This window comes from Oscarella lobularis, chromosome 4, assembly GCF_947507565.1.
Source record: "Oscarella lobularis chromosome 4, ooOscLobu1.1, whole genome shotgun sequence".
Lineage (NCBI taxonomy): Eukaryota > Metazoa > Porifera > Homoscleromorpha > Homosclerophorida > Oscarellidae > Oscarella > Oscarella lobularis.
Window position 1 is genome coordinate 270,366 of NC_089178.1, and position 16,464 is coordinate 286,829.

A 16,464-nucleotide genomic window follows, 5' to 3' on the forward strand; every position below is an offset into this window, starting at 1 on the left:
CTTTTTTTGCTTGCTGCGGCTTTTGTCCATGGCGAGTCGCGTTCGCTTGACCGCTCTTCCGAATTCTCACGTCTTTCTTGATCGGGAGTGCTCGCTCGAGACGCCGGTGAAGATCGGCCGATCGGTGGCGAGAACGAAGCCGAGCCACGACAATCTGATCTTCGACTGCAAGGTGCTCTCGCGAAATCACGCTCTCCTGTGGGAAGAAGGCGACAAGGTGAGCGCGGAATGTATAGAATCGAGCGCGTAAAGGCGACATTTTCGTTAGTTTTTCATACGGGATATGAAAAGCAGCAACGGAACGTTCGTCAATCGGCAGCGGCTGAGTCGCAGCGGCGAGGAGAGCGCGCCGTTTGAAATTAAGAATGGGGACGAATTGCAGTTCGGCGTCGATGTGGTGGAAAACAAGAAAGGTAGAGTTAGAACCCAAAAATTCTTTGCCTTTTATGATTTTTTCACACAAAGTGACCCATGGCTGTGTTATTGCTACGGTGACTTTTCTCAAAGACGACGCAGCTTACTCGCAGTTGTAAGTGAAGAAGCGTCTTATTATAATTGATTAATTAAAATGTTTTTAGTGGGACCGTTGCGAAGGTGTGGTGAACGAATTTTTTTCCTTCAATTATTATTTTTGTCTTGTCCTGCAGCTGGAAGCTGTATCATCTCGCGATCTCATTGAATTAACTGATCTGCTTCAGGTTGGGCCGTATCCAATGAAATAGTTACGCATGATTGATCGTCTTAATTTTTCTAGGCACTGAAACAAAGAGAAGAAGCTCTTGCTTCCAAGTTGGCAAAGATGCAAGAGGTCATCCTATCTGTAGAATCAGATGCAAGTCAACGGTTTCAGGTAAACCGAGAAAAGAAGGGGATGACGCTTGACGATTTTTACGTACGAAGATGCTGCTCAACGAAGATCACCTGCTTTCTCGCATCGAAGTGCTTGAAAATCAAGTTCAAATATACTCCCAGGTCAGAACTGCGTAGAATTCCGTGGGGGGGACCGTTGCCAAGCGTTACTGTTTTATAGACGTACGAGACAAGTGAATTGCAGAACAAAGCGGCAGTGTTAGTCGAAGAGAAGATGCAATATGAAGTAAAATCAAAGGTACAGCAGTCTGCGCGTCAATTACGTATCACGATGAATTGAAACCACTAAACACAACTGGCGAGTTTCTTGATTCTCTCTTCTAGGAAGCTCTTCGACGCGTTCTGCAAGAAAAACTTGAGTATGCTAGCAAATTGGCTGAGATTCAGGTGACGTACAGACATTTATCAATGGGGCTCTTGCTTCTATATGGCACATTTTTCAACGCTCAATGGCTCTTTGTAGAGAAACTATGATCAATCAGAGGAAGAATGCGACAAGTTTCGCGCCATGTATGAGGAGTCGCAAGAATCTTTAAAGAATCTCAGAGAAGCTCACAACAAGGTAGTTCGTTACTTGGTTTCTATTGGCGTAGCGTTTGAATGAGCCCAGACTGATGTGACCGACTTTTTTTGTAGAAAAAAGAGGAGTTGGTTGATCTTGAAAATCGATTCGTCTCTCTTCAAGCCCAGTACGTGGAACACAAGCAAATGGTAAATAATTTTTTTTCTTGCCACAAAAGTCCACCTTCGGTTTCGCTGTCTAGACGACGTCAGAAAAAGAGGGCTTGGAGAAGCAAGTCAAGACATTGACAATGGCAGAAAGCAAGCTAGCAGTCCAAGTAAGTGTCTCTCCGTTACCCAAGAAACATTGAACTTTGATGATAAATGATCTCAAAGGTAGAGTCTCTGCAAGCGGAGTTCGATTTTGCTGCAGAGCATTTGACTTCTCTGAAAGGTGTCATATATACCAGAAGACACTTCATATCAAACAATATGAACCTTTTTTTAATTAATAGCGAAACTCGAAACAGCGTCAAAGAAACCCGAAAGATCAGGTTTAGATTTTGAAAGCGTTTCTTTTGCATTGGCAACTTAGTAGCCACTCTTCTTCGTAGACATTTCCATTCAAGTCGAGGCACTTGTATCCATTGCAGAATGTCAGACAAACTTTCAAACGGACGAGTCGTCAGTGCAGACGTCGTCGCTTATTCTATCAGAGTCGCACACGCAAACGGACTTTGAAGAGACGGCGAAGCAAGATCAAGCCGTTCAAGTTACTATAGAGAAGACGGTGCCTGTTCGACCGGCACCTAAAAATCAACGCTCCGAAGTGTCGCTTCAACTTAAGCCGTTTCAAGAGGATTGTGTCGTCCAGAAAGCCGAGCTTCAGGCGTCGTCTCTTCCGGGCGCTGTGTCCGAACGTAAGAACTGGATTTGAAATAATTCGTTTTGGATTTGTTTTTGTAGTTGATTCTGACATGGAGAAGGGCTTTCTCAAAGCGGAGAACAATCAGCTTAGGAAGCAGAAGAACAAGCTAGAAGGTGGGGGAAGAGAGAGTTACGCTGTTGTGCACTGTAGTCCTGCGAATCTTTTCAGCTCAACTTTATGAGCTGGAGAAAAAGCTCAACGAAGCCGAAGCTTCTACTCAACTTTCGAGCGAAATGTCAGACGCGTTGGAGAAGGTTTGGAAGGATCTAAGAGAGTCCAAGGAACAAAATCAGAAATTACAGAGTAAAGGACGAATACAGTAAATTTGTCGTTCAATTATTCATTTTTTTTATAGTGACTCTGAGCCAGCAAAGGTCTAACGAAGAAACGATGAAGAATCAGCTTCACACCGAACACCAGCAGACGGCAAGGTCGTTCGCTGTCTTAACAATATTAGTCAGGGTTCACAAAATTGTGCGCGTAGGGAGAAAAGAGAGAAGGACGAACTTTTGCGTAAGAACACTTTGCTCTCTGTACAATTGGCCGAAATCCAGGGCCACATGCACAAACAAGAGGCAAGGCTCTATCCGTGCACTGTGCTCTTACGTTCAAACTATTTTTTTTCACTCAGGCTCAGCTTCAGGGTCGCGCTCAGAAGTCAATCGAAGAAGGAAAACTTGAGGAGAAGCGCCAGAAGCAGGTAATCGCGGTACGCTAGAAGTGACGTAAAGTAGCATCCGTATCACGAGCATTGCTCAATCATTTAGCACAAAATTGTAGTAGGTACCAGTAGTGTTCTGTTCTTTTGCACAGCGCGACTCACTGCAAGCGCACTTAACTACGATGAACAAGTCGATCAAGGAGAAGCAGGGACGCATTGAAATATTGCAGAACCAATTAAGAGATTTGAAGGAACGTTTTCGTCACGCCCGGGTAAGCTTTCGCGTTGACCAGGTTTTATGTCTAATTTTTTGCTCCTAGGTTTCTCGTCGAATAGCCGTTATACTAGGCATTGCAGCAGCAATCATCACTTGGATTGTTTTGTACGTACTGGCTTGGGTGTTCTAGAAAGAATCACATTTATGCGTTGCATAGCAAAAGCATATAATATACAGATCTTTCATTTATAGTATAGATCGTCTAGCCCGGATATGTGGAACGACGATTCTGAAGTAAGGGAGCTTCAGCGGCACGCTAACGATGCGAATACTTTGTTTTGAAGTCGTTTGAGGCTAAAGCGATTTCCTCCTACTCGGAATCATGCAAGATTCCGTCGATCGCGTCCGGTCGCATCTTTCGCGACGAAGAAAATCCCCAAAACGTTGTCGTAGAATCGTCTTGGAAACAGCGAGACGTTCGCAGGAGCAAAATGGGGCACTACAATCGCGTTCACTTCGTGCATTTCGATGAGAAAGGCTCCACTGTGCACGAAACGCCTTTTCCTCACGAGCGGTCAAAAGGGTGAGTGCAGTAACAAGTCGATACCTTTCATTTGTCTATTTTTCACTAGCATTCAAGTGAAGAAAGCATCTCCCTCTTCCAAATATCTCGCCGTTGTTTCGTCGACTGACGAAAAGAAGCAATTTCTAGAAGTCTTTCATCGGAATCTAATTAAAATTTAATTTATCAAGTGGTTTTTAGATTTGGAAGAAAGATTATCTTCTGTGCAGCTACGACGTGTCTTCTTCGAAAGAGCACGGGAAAATCATTTGCGAAGGTCTTCTTTTGGCAAACGAATTCAAGTAATTTGGTGACATTTCTTTTCTCAGAGCCTTTTGGCTATTTTGATTGGTCGAACCGCGAAGACAAATTGCTCTATGTAGCCGAAAAATACTTCCCAAAACCCACGTCTTTCTTCGAAACGAAAGATTGTGAGATGAAAATGCTGTGGGCGTTTGCTGTATTGTCAATTTGATTTATATTGTAGCTGGTGACCATAGCCAGACTGGCGATGCTCAAAACGCTGGAAAAGTGAGAACATGCTGAACCAAGTCTTATATTTTATTTATTTTTTATTTATTTCTTTGTCTGGAAGGGAAAGCAGTACGAGTACCACGAGACTTGGGGAGAGCAACAGCACTTTCACCATCCTCTTCCCGTTGTTTTTGATGTTGATGCAAAGACAGCTAAAATCATCGAGGGTATTCCAGAAACGCTGTCAGTTGGCCAGGTATGCATATTATAGACTCGTTCGTCATTCCAGTCGCCAACTTTCCCTAGGTTCATTGGGACGCAAATGATGCAGGAATCTTTTTCGTTGGCTGGAAGCACTTTCCCAGACGATTGGGCGTGATATTTTGCGATAATAGACCGTATGTCGCTCACCCTATCTTCTGAAATTGCATCGCTGAAATCGGGCAGAAAAGTTTTCAATAATTAAAATATGACCTCATAAAAATAGCGAGACGACGATGCAATTTCAGCAGGAGGCATACATGTCTTGTTTTGTTTTCTTAGATCTGCTGTGTATTACTTGAAATTCGCCGATTCTTCTCTTGGTATTACAGTTAGAGGCATATAGTTACATTTTAACTTCTCGGTCCACAGAATTGCTAAGTTTTCAGGACAGATCAGTGACAGCAATGACGTTCAACCCGTCAAATAACACAATCGTATATGCAGTAATTACTCTACAAAAATAATTATTTATACTCTTCGCTATAGATGTTTCTTGACCGGCCAGCAGGTGGACCTCATAGAACCTGTCAACGGCTTGTCTTAGTACGTCATTGTACACACGTATAAACTGCAGTTGGAAAGCCATCCTTTACAGGTTGACGTAAAAAGCAAAGTGAAAACGATAATTGTCGACGTCGTGACGAAAATAACCGGTGATTCAGAGACGGCTCCCCCTCGTCGCAATTTTTATCAATATTATTTTTAGGAGACGATTTTCCCGGTCTTTTTGTTCATTCTTTGGCGGATCGTCCGTGGTTGAACGACAAGAAGAAAATCGTTTTCTCTACCCAGTGGAAATCTAACTCAGTGAACTTATCTATCAATTTTGTCTCCCGTTTTCAACGTTTTTCCTCGTATTGTAGCCAATCATTTCCGTCGACGTGGAAAGCAAGCGCGTAGAAAAAGTCCCATTGCCAGGTTTGCTGTTTTTTTTGTACACTTGAAGCCGTCGACGCATTCTCTTTAGATTTGAGTGGAAGTTGGACGGTGCTCGACGTCAATCGAGACTTGGTTCTGTGCTCGTTTTCCTCCTTTTCTTCGCCTTTTCAGTTGGTGAGATTCGAAGCCTCTTCAAACGAAAGAAAGCCCACAATGCCGGTTCCTATTCGTTTCAGTTCTTACTTCACTTTAAAGAAACCGCAAGTGGCAAGGACGACGTTGTGCCCATTGAACTCAGTAGGCGAAATTCGCACTATTTTTGGTGCATTCTATGCTTTTGCTTTTTTAGCTCGTCCATCTGTGTCGTTCGAGGATCAGTTCACGTGGCAATCCATCTCTTTCATGCCCGTCTCGGAGCCTTTCAAAGGCACTCACTCCGGCTTCGTCTTTCGCTGTCGCGCCTCGTCATTCTATTTTTCGCAGATATTCCGTTCGATGCACTTTTGCTAGAACCGACGGCTCAACGTAGTAGCAGCGACGAGAAGCGTCCTCTTCTTGTCTGTCCTCACGGTAACCGCGCGCACAGCGCAAGATTTTAGCACTTTATTTGTGTTCGCGAAGGGGGTCCGCACAGCTGCTTTCCGACCGCGTTCAGTTGGTATGCGACGTCTTTCTGTTTGTTGGACTTTGCGGTACTTTTTGGTGAGTTGATCCCTCGTTCAATTTTTTCTTTCTTTGCAGCACTCTATCTATTTTTCTTCTCGCGTGTAGTCAACTATCGTGGGTCAACTGGTTTTGGCAAGGCTTCTATTGACTGTCTTCTTGGCAACGTTGGAACTGTGGACGTTCATGATGTTCACGTGAGTGGAGAAAAGGAAGCGTTTTCCTCTTGAGACTTCTTTTCCAGCAAGCTGTCTGTCAAGTTGCTGCCAGCGGCAAGATTGATCAGTCTAGGATTTTTGTCATGGGAGGCTCCCACGGCGGCTTTCTGACTGCTCACTTAGTCGGCCAGTATCCTGTGAGTTATTCTTCTTCAGAGAAGAAGAATATAGCGATTAGGTACTCTTTAGGACTACTACAGAGCAGCGTGTTTGAGAAACCCGGTGACGAATTTTGCAAGTGAGGACTTGCACAGAGTGTTTCGAGAGCACTTTATACTTTTTCCTTTTCTAGGCATGGTTGGAGTGTCTGACATTCCTGATTGGTTAGCCGCTCTATTTTGCCTTCGCTTTTTGATGGTTTGTGCAGGGTCTATGCGGAAGCTGGATTGGACTACTCGTTTAAACAATCGGCAACAGCTGCTGCATTGAAAGCTATGATTGACGTCTCGCCAATTGGCCACGTGGATAAAGTTTGACTAAAAATTGTCTTTGCCGTTGGTTGCTGACGCTACCATGCACTTCTTAGGTTAAAACTCCTTGCCTGTTTTCAATTGGAGCAAAAGACCTCAGAGTTCCTCCGTCCCAAGGCTTAGAATTTTATCACGCTCTTAGAGCTAGAGGCGTTGCAACCGAGTCAGTAGCACATTAGTAGTCAATAATTTTCAGCGCTTCCAATTTTTATTTAGGCTCTATATGTATCCCGACAGCTGTCATCCGATCTCTGAAGTTGATGCGGAAGCTGACGCGTTCATTCATGCTGTCATGTGGTTTTTTAGACATGGTAAGTCTGAGTGAATAACTGTGTCGCAAAATAAAAACGCGCCAAAAAAGCGGCGAGCGCGCGCGTTAGCTCGAATATGTCGCATTGCGTGGAAGAGGATTTTCATCCGCAGTTTCGACTCGAGTCTATTCTCCGTCGACTTCCGAAGTCGTGCCAAGAGTTCTTAGCTGCTCTGACTCAATCTCCGTGGTCAGCTGATCGAGTTTTGCGACGGCAGGCTCCGATCGAATCGGAGGAGCCAGAATCGGAACGTTTCTCCGTCTCAATGGACCTAATCGACCTAACTATGAGACTAGCGGAAAAAGAAGCTGTTCAAATGGGCCAAAAAGTCGTCACGTGAGACGGAAAGTTTAGATTGAATTTAGAAATTCGACTATCTCTAATATTAGAGTCGACCGATTTCATCTATTACCTTTAAGCATGCAAACGACGTTTAGTGCCGTGCTGCTTTTATGCAGAGAATCTATACCTTTGGCTTGTCTAAAATGTTTCTTGTCATCTGTGGACACTTCTCATGCGGATAGCAACACTTCAAATAATGGCTGGATTGACGCCAATTTCAGCTGTTTGCACGACTATGTTGAAAGTGGGGAGATCAATGCAAATGCGCAGCTCAGTGCGACAGTCCGAAGTTCATGTGCAGCGATCGGTAGAACACTATTAGCTGACGGAAGCAGCGTGTTTAGTAGAAACAAATCCCAAAGCAAGCAGGCTCTTATTGACGTTTCTGAGCCGATGCAAGAGGACATTGCTATTGATGTCAAACCTGCTTCTCCTTCTCCCTCCTCTCCATCAGTGGTATCCAATTCACAGATGAAAGTGGTACTGGACAAAATACTGCAGTCAACCGGTAAGCTAGTATAATATATAAGAGACTTTCTAGCCATGGGCTATCAGCATGGTTTCAAAGTCTCCATGTAAACAGAATAGGTTAATTATATTTATTAGGACAAAGCCTTTATTCATCTCAGAATGTAAGGCTAAAAGGTAGGATAATTGGTCAATGTATAATTTGCATGTGCAGCTTGGCGGAAAGCTTTGTCAATTGTTCAAGTCTTTTTTATTTGGCGAAATGTTCTCACCAATAACTGAATTAAGAGATTGCCTTACTGGGTGCTCAAAAGAACAGGTTCTGGTAACTTTTTCTACTAAATGCCTTTTAATTTTGTTGTTGTCTAAGATTGATCAATTGGCCACTGCCATCTGCTTTGATGAGCTTTCAGAAAGTCAATTCTGCGCCCTATGTTCTCTGGTACACGCGAAGTAAACGTTTTCAAGTGCTTCTACATAAGATTGTTCAGATAAGCGAAATTGATTTTGAAACCGATTCTTTTCTCATGACTCACTTATTCTCAAAGACAATTACATCCTGGGTATGGTCATCCTATGAGCATCACAGCCAATTGACAGACAGGCTGGAGAATAATTATTTGGCGTTTTAGGTTTCTTCTGCTGCTTGCACTGCTTCAAGGTCAGTCAAAGCTGGACTGTTAACCGTTTTGCAAGCCCAGTCTTTGCCATTCACTCGAAGCGTCCTTGTTCCCCTCTTGATAGACAGAGCTCTTCTAGGTATATCAGTTTATCCTGTCTTATTTTTCATTAACACCTGTCCAGATTCCTTAAGAGTCGACCTTTTCTGTGCAATCTACCGAGAATCTCCTGATTCATCAAGTAGAGAAACGGCATTGAATGGTCTACTTCAATCAAAAGTTTTCTTCCGTAATTAGTTTTGGCGCCAAAGTAAATTAATATGGCCAGTTGGGGTTTAGATGAAATTTGGTCTGACGAGCAGATAATGGTTCTGCTATGTTTGCTAGGGAGTAAGGTGAAATTAGGTACAGTATACTTGCATCAAAATAGCATGAATTTGCTCTCAGTTCATTGTGGGCAATGACGTTGCTGCTGCAATGTCTGATGCTTTGGAGAATAACGCTGTTGCTCACGCATCAAATCCAAAATTTACTCGTTTGGTGCTTGAATTGATTCGATATCACGGAATTGATGTACGCCCAGTAACGTCCAATTTGGGATGGGAAGCTTTTGCTAACTTTACCTGTTTTTTAGTTCTGCGGATTCGAATCTGCGCTGGAAAGGGTTTTACAAATAAGCAACAATGTTCTAAAGAAAGCTGCCCTGGCTGCACTGAGGAAAATGAGATAAATATTATGAAAAACATTCTGTCCCGTATAGTCATGTTGTTCGTCGCGTTCATCTTCCTGGTGGCCGTTCGCAGAGCCTCCCCGAGCTTCGTAGAGCACGTGAGGCTGTCAATCGGCACCGGCGGGGAAGGATTCGGCGTCGGCGGTCTCATGCCCGGCGTCCAGCTTCCATTCGGACAAATACGAGCGTCGCCCGACACGAAAGGCGACATCAACCTCGCGTGGAATCACTACGGAGGCTATTATTACAACGACCATCTAATCAAATGCTTTTCGCACACGCACATGGTCGGATCGGGCGCAACCGACTACGGAAACGTGTGTCTGATGCCCCTATCAAAAATCGACTCCAAACGAGTCGACGTCCAATCGAAATTTCACCACGACAACGAAACAATGGAACCGGGTTTCTATTCCGTTTATCTCGACGATTTGAGAGCGAACGTCGAAGTGACGGCTGCAGGAGAACACGTTGTAGTGTATCGATTTACGTTTGGAGAGGGCCGTTCTCTCTCTATCGATCCGACGTCTTCTCTCGTTTCCGATGCCTGCGTTGGCGCCCAGATTGAAATTGTTCCGGATAAACGAACGCTCGTGGGATGGGGTCGGACGAAGGGTTCATTGACCGGTCGCAATGGAAAAGGTGTTGCCGTCTATTTTGCTCTTCGAGCGAAAGCCGATTTTAGCGCGTGGGGAGTCTGGGTCAATGAGACGCTGCTTTTGAATGAGACGCGGGCTACTGGCAACGATATTCGCGCCTTCGTTTCGGTATCCGAGAGACAGGTGGAAGTCGCTTTCGGCATAAGTTTCGTTTCTGTCGAACAAGCGTTGATAAACGTACAAAGCGAATGGAATTCGCAGACGTCGTTTGACGAGTACAAGGATTATGCTCAGAACACGTGGGAACGCCACTTGTCGCTAATCGATATCCAAACGGACGATGACGACGACACTCTCGTCAAATTCTACACGGCACTCTACCACGCTTTCATGGCACCGACCCTCTTTAGCGATACCAACGGAAAGTATCTCGACATGACAGGAAACGTTCGAACGCTTCCAAATGGAACGAAGCACTATACGGACATGTCTATATGGGACATCCATCGAACCCAAGTGCCTCTTTTGTCCCTCGTACGACCTCAAACGGCAACCGAAATCGCTCAGTCACTCGTACGCATGTACAAAGACGGTGGTGATTTGCCCCGATGGCCAATAGCCAATGTATATAGTGGCTGCATGATCGGAAATCACGCGAATGTTATCCTACTCGACGTACTGCGTAAAATTGGTGGCAGTGCCTTTGACGTTCAAGCGGCCTACGATGCAATGAAGGTTCAGGCCGAAGATCCGCGACGACCGCACATCGGTCGAGCCGGACTAGACGACTACCTTCGTTACGGGTACGTGGGTAGGGAAACGAGTTCCGAGTCGGTGAGCCTCACGCTGGCTTACGCTTTTGACGATTGGGCGATTGGACAGGTGGCCGTTTATCTTGGCTTGTCAGCCGATGCGGCGCGCTACGCAAATCGATCAAAGTCATATAAAAACGTGTGGGATTCCAAACGAAAGCTCATGTGTCCAAGAGATGTTAATGGAACTTTTCACTGTCCACTTGATCCTAATCTCAATGATTGGATTGTGAAGAACAGCGGGTATACGGAGGGAAACGCGGCCCAGTGGACGTGGTTCGTGCCGCACGACGTGCCGGGTCTAATCGACTTGTTCGGAGAGAACGACTTTGTGAGTCGACTCGATCAATTCATGGAACGTTCGGAAAGGCAAAAGTCCAACCTCCTTCCCAATTCGTACTACTGGGCCGGAAACGAGCCCGACCTATTGTCTCCCTACTTGTTCAACTTTGCGAAGAGAGCGAATTTGACGCAGAGATACGTTCGCTGGTTGGCCGACAATCGCTATACGACCGAACCGCGAGGCGTCCCCGGAAACGACGACTATGGCACGTTGAGTTCTTGGTACGTGTGGAGTGTTATTGGGCTCTATCCGCTCGCCGGTACGACGCTCTATTTCGTCGGGGCGCCACGTGCGAGTGATATCACTATAAGTTTGACCAACGGGGCTCGATTGAAAATCTTCGTCAATGCTTCTAGTATCGCCGGGGATTCTTATGTGACAAGTGCTTGGGTCAATGGAAAGCCTGTTGACATGATCGATCATCCGTTTGTTGATCACGCGGAGATTTCCAAAGGGGGGAACATTACGTTTTGGATGACGTCGATGTAGCTTGGCTTTTCTCGCTGGGTGCAGGCACGAGGTGGGAGAAAGATTTTTACATGTTTTTTTTTTTATTATAGGAGTTTTGATCAAATGGACGACGATAGCAGTTAAGCGAGGTTTTTTGTGTGACAGCGCAACAGGTACAATGTAGCTTTGTATACGTATGGGCAGTGTCTGCACGCGTCAATTCAGGCGCTTTTTCAGGCGTTCGTTTTCCTCTCGCAACAGTCGGTTCTCTTCGGCGAGCCGCCCCTCGTTCCCCATCCCGGCTATCTTTTCCTAAAGGCAGAAAAAAGAGTGATGAGAAAAGTAGAGCAAACGCATGCAACTCGTACTTCAATGCGCTCGAACTGGCGCACCAGGTCAGTGTGAAGATTCCTTATGTCACGATGAATAGCCAACCTGATCAAAGTTTGCGCAGTTACATCTCACGTGTATGTCCAACGCCAGACCCACCTCATCTCTTCAATAGAATCATCAATCATATTCTGAATAAACTTCAAAGGCGGATCCGAATCAGTTGAAGCTGCGGGTATATCAGGAGAACTTGCAACAGCAGCAGCAGCAGGAGCAGCAGCAGGAGCAGCAGCAGTACTAGTACTAGTAGTCACAGAAGTAGCAGTAGCAGCAGTGGCAACCACGGAAGAAGACGACTGTAAGGAGGACACCCTTGAAAAGACCGCGTTTTGCGCTATCCGCTCAGAAGCGCTCGTCAACGGAACTGCAGTTGCGGCTGGTCGTCTTTGAGATGGCGACAAACTGAACGGATTAGATGTTTCAGCTGTTGTCACAGGAAGAGGAGCAGTCGATTGAATGGTCGTTGCGCTTCTCGTTCCTTTTTCCCTCGTGCCAAGATTAGCGGCCAAACCTTTGAATGTCTCTTCATTCGCTGTCTTGCGTGGACTTGCTTGCCCAAGGGGCGAAAACAAGGACGACGATGCGGTCCCAGCGGTTGCCTTGGCAGCAGGCGAACTGCTGGCATCACGGGGTTTCACTGCCACATTGTTCTGCAACTGCGACGTCAGGGAAGAGGGTCGACTCCCCGGGGAAACAACGTTAGCAGTAGAACTTGGAGTGGTCACATCATCAGACGTCCTCGTAGCCGACGAACGATGAGAAGAAAAGTCCTTCGGCGAAGTCGTCGTCGTCGTCGTCGTCTTGAAAATGGCTGCTTGACTACTAGCCGTGGTTCGACTCTGCGTGGAAGTTCGGGTGCTAGTTTGAACCTTTGATGGCCTTGCTTCCGCTTTGGGCTGATCAATGTGCTGGGACCGCCTGCCTGGATCCGTTTGCAATAGTCGCAACGATGATTGGTCCGAACGGGAACCTTTTGATGTGCTGCTTGTTGCCGCGGGCTCAAATGTTCCAACAGGACTCAAGAACGCTGGAAAACAATCAATTGAAAGAAAGGTAGGGAGAGGGGGAGGGGAGTACGTACTTCCCGCTTGTGCTCCTGCTGTTGCCTGTGACTTTAGAGCCGGTTTATCTAGCGGAGAGATCACTCCGGATCCGCTTGATAAAATCTGAGATTCCGGCGTTTTTTGATGGAACACTGTTTTTTTCTCCGGGTCCGTTGAGGGAGGCGAAGTAGAAAAGGTACTCAAATTCGCCGATCTTCGCTTTCCACCAGAACCAGACTAACCAAACAAAGATACGAAAACCCTCCTCGTACGACGAATTCACTTACGTAATCACAAGCTAGACTACGAACAGCAGTCTGATGGCCCTTGACGCGAGTTAGACTCCCAACTGTAGCTGAACTTCGTAAATCAAACTGATGCAAATGTCCTTAGAAGACACATTATCTTATGAGCACTCTAGATTGAACCTTGGGACCCCCAACCAAACCCATGCACTCTATAACATAAGTTCTCACCGGTCTCAGTTCCGCTAATGACCGTATGGCCGTCAGGAAATATCAACAAGCACAGCAACTTGTCCTGCACTGCCAAAGTCATCACTTTTCTCATGTCAACTGCGTCATAAAAATGAATTTGTCCGTCGGCTCCGCAACTAGCAAACAACTTCTCGTTGATCGGAGAAAATGAGACGCCCATTGCGGCGGTAGCTTCAGTGGCACGAGAAGACGGACGTCGTTCAAATGATTTAACCAACTGACACTTCTGCGCGTCCCACACATTGACCGTCCCATCAAAAGCAGAGGTAACCACCTGATGAGGATGATGGGGGCTGCACTTAATATCCGTTATAGGCTAAACAAAATAGTATTTATAAATTTTCCAAATTTCAATTTCTAAATTGGCAATTTGATGTTTCACAGATCTTGCCTGAACGCTGGGAGTTCTCATAATTTTCGACGCGTCGCCCGTTTCGACGCCGTGCGCAATTACGTCGCCGGACGTCGATCCGGAAACGACGTGCGTCGTCGATTGGACGTCGAGACATTTGATTGCCGACATGTGCCCGGTGAGCGTGCGCGCGAGTGCGCGCGTTTTCACGTTCCACAACTTGATCGTCGAGTCGCGATGCCCGGACGCGATGCAACGCGACGAGCCGACGAACGCCACGCATTCGGCGTCGCTCGTCTGAAATACGCGCGTCCCAAGTCTTCCAAAGGGTTTCGAGATTATCGCGAATTACGTTTGCTATTGTGTGCGTGGAGAAATTCGATGTTTGGACGAGTTTTACTTCTCCGGCGGCGTAGGTGAGAAAACTGCCTGCAGGAGTACGCGAATGAGGGGAATTGCGCGCGCGAGAGGGTCTCGTTTACCGCTTCGATTCCATCGAATGGATGTGCACGGTTTTCCCGTGTGCATTTGGACGGGGATCGATTGCTGGGGTTTCGTCAGCTCGGACGGGATCCATACGTTGATGGATTCGCCGCAACTTGCGAATCGGTACTCTTTTGACGCCATGGCGAGCGACAAATCGCTGAAGGGGCCGATTCGAATTTTTCAGGAAACGCGCGCTATACGAAGGAGCGACGATCATGTTCGGTACTGTACAGCACTTCGAGAAACTGATGCCTATGCCGAACCGCATTCTATTAGATGCGATACATTTCTGCAGCTAAATTTGTTCTACAGTGCTTTGTATATACCAACCACTGGTCCTCTACCACGTGATGGCCTAGCTGTTGTCATGGAGACTGAAGATCTTGGCCTCCGCCGTTTGTTTCGGCCTTCTATCGCTCACTTGAGCGTCAAAGAACAGCTGAAACTATGCCCACCACGAGATCTTGGAAAGACAAAACTCTACAGAACGGCGGCGAAAATTTGGGGCTCCCCGAAGCGGACGCGAGTTCTCGTCGCTCGATCGGAACCAGAGAAGGAGATTCGGGTGAACGAGACGGCAAAAACGATAGCAGTGACGCCAGAAAAGTCAACTAAAGTGACCGAAAAGGACGAAATTGGCGAATATCGACAATGGATGGAGGAAAGACGAAAACTTCGCGGCGATCTCGACTCGTTGGGCCTCAGCGAGACGTGGCTGCGATCGAAACGCAACAAAACGGAGACGGAGAAGCGCGTACTAGAACAGATGATGCGACGCGTCTCCATAACCGAAGAACCAGAGAAGAAGGCAAGAAAAAAAAGAGCGTAGTGCGAGTTTTTTCTCCTATCGTCGTTTTCAGGTTGTCACGCCCACTTCGCCCAAGCAGAAGAGTCGCTCGCGCGCGCGTCCCGCGCGTCGTCCGCGTCTCGATCTTCCACTACCCGACGCTCTGGCCGTCATCGACGATTTCGTTCAGAAAAATCGTCTCCGACTCGTCGATTTGTTCGCGCGCTTCGATAAGGACAAGAATTGGCGCGTATCGAAAGCCGAATTTCGTCGCGTTTTCAAACTCGCCAAAATTCCCGTCAACGATCGCCAATTGGACAATCTCGTCCTCGCGCTCGATAAGAACGAGGACAACACGCTCGATTATAGAGAACTCGTGCGCGGACGCGATTCGCTCCGAAAACTCTGGCGAAAACAAGAACGGGAGAAAATCGATTGTAACGCGTCGCCAGTGTCGACGTCGTCGCTATTGGAAACGCCCACGTTTGAGCCACCGCCCACGCAATCGCCCTTGCTCGTTGTTCCGCACGTGACGGTTTCCGAAAAGGTCGAGACGGTGAGTCGCGAGGTGAAGCTGGCGGAGAGAAAGCGCGTTCGGCGATTGAGGCAGAAGAAGGAGAAGGCGGGTGAGATTTCGAAGAAGGAGGTGGCATCCGTGCGACTGGAACGGCATTGTGCTGGATCAACTGTCGGGGGAGCGTTTGGAGAAGCAATTGACGCGTATCGAGAGACTGTGAAGCGGGAATATGAGCGAGCCGTGCATCTCTGTCGAATGTATGGGATTGCACTCAGTAAGGAAACGTTGGAAAAAGGTATTGTTGACCCACTCCGGTTGACTTTTTATATGTGAGTGTTATAGCACTTCTACACGTTGGTGACCGATCTGTGGCCGAGTGTCGGGCGCACTTGCGTCAGCCAGGAATGGCTCTCTTATCACGCGATGACTTGGCGGACCCAGGTCTGAAGGGAAAGACTCTTTGTATTCACATTCGATTTATTCTTGTAGATTCTGAGTATCGCAAGTTTGACAGTCGGTCGCATTCGTCGCGTCATCGCTTCAGTAGTCCGTTGATAGAGCAAAAACGCGTGAAATTGTCGACGGGTTGGGCCAGAGTGAGAGCAAAGACCGACTGCTGGTTGACGTATGACGAATACGAAGCACTTACAAGGTGAAGCAATCAAATAAAAGAAACCCTTTCTCGATTGTCGTATTTAGGGATCTTCGTCCAAAGTTTGAACACACGTGGAAGGATCGTCCTATTGATACAAATGCATTTTGGCCTGGCTCTTTGTTGGACTGCTTGCGCGTTTATCTGCCCGCGAGCACCACTAAAAAGTCTGCTTCAGTGGACAACGTATTCACGCCGGTCACCAGACCTCTGAGAAACACTGATTCATTAACGACAAGTTACTTGGACTCCGGCCTGTGGCCTATGAACGACGCTGGTTACGTTCAACACGGAGGAAAAGGAAAAAAACAATATCAATTGTGAATTTGTAAATTTGGCACTTTCATTGATTCTTTAT

At 46.7% G+C, this 16,464-nt stretch overlaps 6 protein-coding genes across 7 annotated transcripts; 5 read left to right on the forward strand and 1 right to left on the reverse strand.

Annotated features, from left to right (window-relative positions):
• Nucleotides 1-4: 4 nt before the first annotated feature.
• LOC136185865 (sarcolemmal membrane-associated protein-like) lies at nucleotides 5-3,431 on the forward strand. The gene is made up of 22 exons (XM_065973073.1): nucleotides 5-217; nucleotides 269-413; nucleotides 466-529; nucleotides 579-594; nucleotides 648-698; nucleotides 755-850; nucleotides 901-972; nucleotides 1,031-1,108; nucleotides 1,195-1,257; nucleotides 1,334-1,432; nucleotides 1,507-1,581; nucleotides 1,635-1,709; nucleotides 1,768-1,825; nucleotides 1,887-1,925; nucleotides 1,986-2,291; nucleotides 2,338-2,412; nucleotides 2,468-2,602; nucleotides 2,655-2,730; nucleotides 2,784-2,874; nucleotides 2,931-2,999; nucleotides 3,113-3,232; nucleotides 3,281-3,431. Exons 1-22 carry the CDS (start codon nucleotides 29-31, stop codon nucleotides 3,365-3,367), a joined length of 2,079 nt encoding a protein of 692 aa, XP_065829145.1. The 5' UTR covers nucleotides 5-28; the 3' UTR covers nucleotides 3,368-3,431.
• On the forward strand, nucleotides 3,431-7,067 carry LOC136185864 (acylamino-acid-releasing enzyme-like). The gene is made up of 26 exons (XM_065973072.1): nucleotides 3,431-3,471; nucleotides 3,522-3,760; nucleotides 3,810-3,891; nucleotides 3,941-4,016; nucleotides 4,069-4,170; nucleotides 4,227-4,270; nucleotides 4,335-4,469; nucleotides 4,520-4,611; nucleotides 4,757-4,797; nucleotides 4,847-4,911; nucleotides 4,964-5,020; nucleotides 5,073-5,130; nucleotides 5,184-5,284; nucleotides 5,341-5,395; nucleotides 5,445-5,530; nucleotides 5,593-5,653; nucleotides 5,706-5,783; nucleotides 5,840-5,926; nucleotides 5,978-6,058; nucleotides 6,128-6,216; nucleotides 6,264-6,374; nucleotides 6,427-6,475; nucleotides 6,530-6,560; nucleotides 6,605-6,707; nucleotides 6,764-6,870; nucleotides 6,924-7,067. The coding sequence occupies exons 1-26, from the start codon at nucleotides 3,451-3,453 to the stop codon at nucleotides 7,030-7,032; spliced, it is 2,160 nt and encodes a 719-aa protein (XP_065829144.1). The 5' UTR covers nucleotides 3,431-3,450; the 3' UTR covers nucleotides 7,033-7,067.
• Nucleotides 7,059-9,198, forward strand: LOC136185873 (uncharacterized). Its single transcript, XM_065973081.1, has 11 exons — nucleotides 7,059-7,354; nucleotides 7,408-7,868; nucleotides 7,967-7,992; nucleotides 8,043-8,147; nucleotides 8,199-8,270; nucleotides 8,320-8,391; nucleotides 8,461-8,587; nucleotides 8,633-8,737; nucleotides 8,788-8,843; nucleotides 8,896-9,021; nucleotides 9,083-9,198. The coding sequence occupies exons 1-11, from the start codon at nucleotides 7,095-7,097 to the stop codon at nucleotides 9,176-9,178; spliced, it is 1,506 nt and encodes a 501-aa protein (XP_065829153.1). The 5' UTR covers nucleotides 7,059-7,094; the 3' UTR covers nucleotides 9,179-9,198.
• On the forward strand, nucleotides 9,178-13,065 carry LOC136185862 (uncharacterized glycosidase Rv0584-like). 2 transcript variants are annotated; one of them, XM_065973069.1, is made up of 3 exons: nucleotides 9,178-11,555; nucleotides 11,608-11,777; nucleotides 11,837-13,065. In XM_065973069.1, exon 1 carries the CDS (start codon nucleotides 9,184-9,186, stop codon nucleotides 11,419-11,421), a length of 2,238 nt encoding a protein of 745 aa, XP_065829141.1. In that variant the 5' UTR covers nucleotides 9,178-9,183; the 3' UTR covers nucleotides 11,422-11,555; nucleotides 11,608-11,777; nucleotides 11,837-13,065. The 2 variants fall into 2 exon arrangements, with proteins under 2 accessions (XP_065829141.1, XP_065829140.1); XM_065973068.1 differs by having other exon boundaries at nucleotides 9,178-11,777.
• On the reverse strand, nucleotides 11,481-14,451 carry LOC136185863 (protein NEDD1-like). Its single transcript, XM_065973070.1, has 9 exons — nucleotides 14,147-14,451; nucleotides 14,017-14,093; nucleotides 13,704-13,961; nucleotides 13,292-13,628; nucleotides 13,103-13,203; nucleotides 12,854-13,052; nucleotides 11,872-12,799; nucleotides 11,751-11,817; nucleotides 11,481-11,694 (listed from the first exon to the last, which is right to left on the reverse strand). Exons 1-9 carry the CDS (start codon nucleotides 14,289-14,291, stop codon nucleotides 11,599-11,601), a joined length of 2,208 nt encoding a protein of 735 aa, XP_065829142.1. The 5' UTR covers nucleotides 14,292-14,451; the 3' UTR covers nucleotides 11,481-11,598.
• On the forward strand, nucleotides 14,290-16,430 carry LOC136185726 (EF-hand calcium-binding domain-containing protein 12-like). The gene is made up of 6 exons (XM_065972908.1): nucleotides 14,290-14,372; nucleotides 14,427-14,958; nucleotides 15,011-15,749; nucleotides 15,797-15,895; nucleotides 15,944-16,106; nucleotides 16,154-16,430. Exons 1-6 carry the CDS (start codon nucleotides 14,290-14,292, stop codon nucleotides 16,428-16,430), a joined length of 1,893 nt encoding a protein of 630 aa, XP_065828980.1.
• Nucleotides 16,431-16,464: the final 34 nt, after the last annotated feature.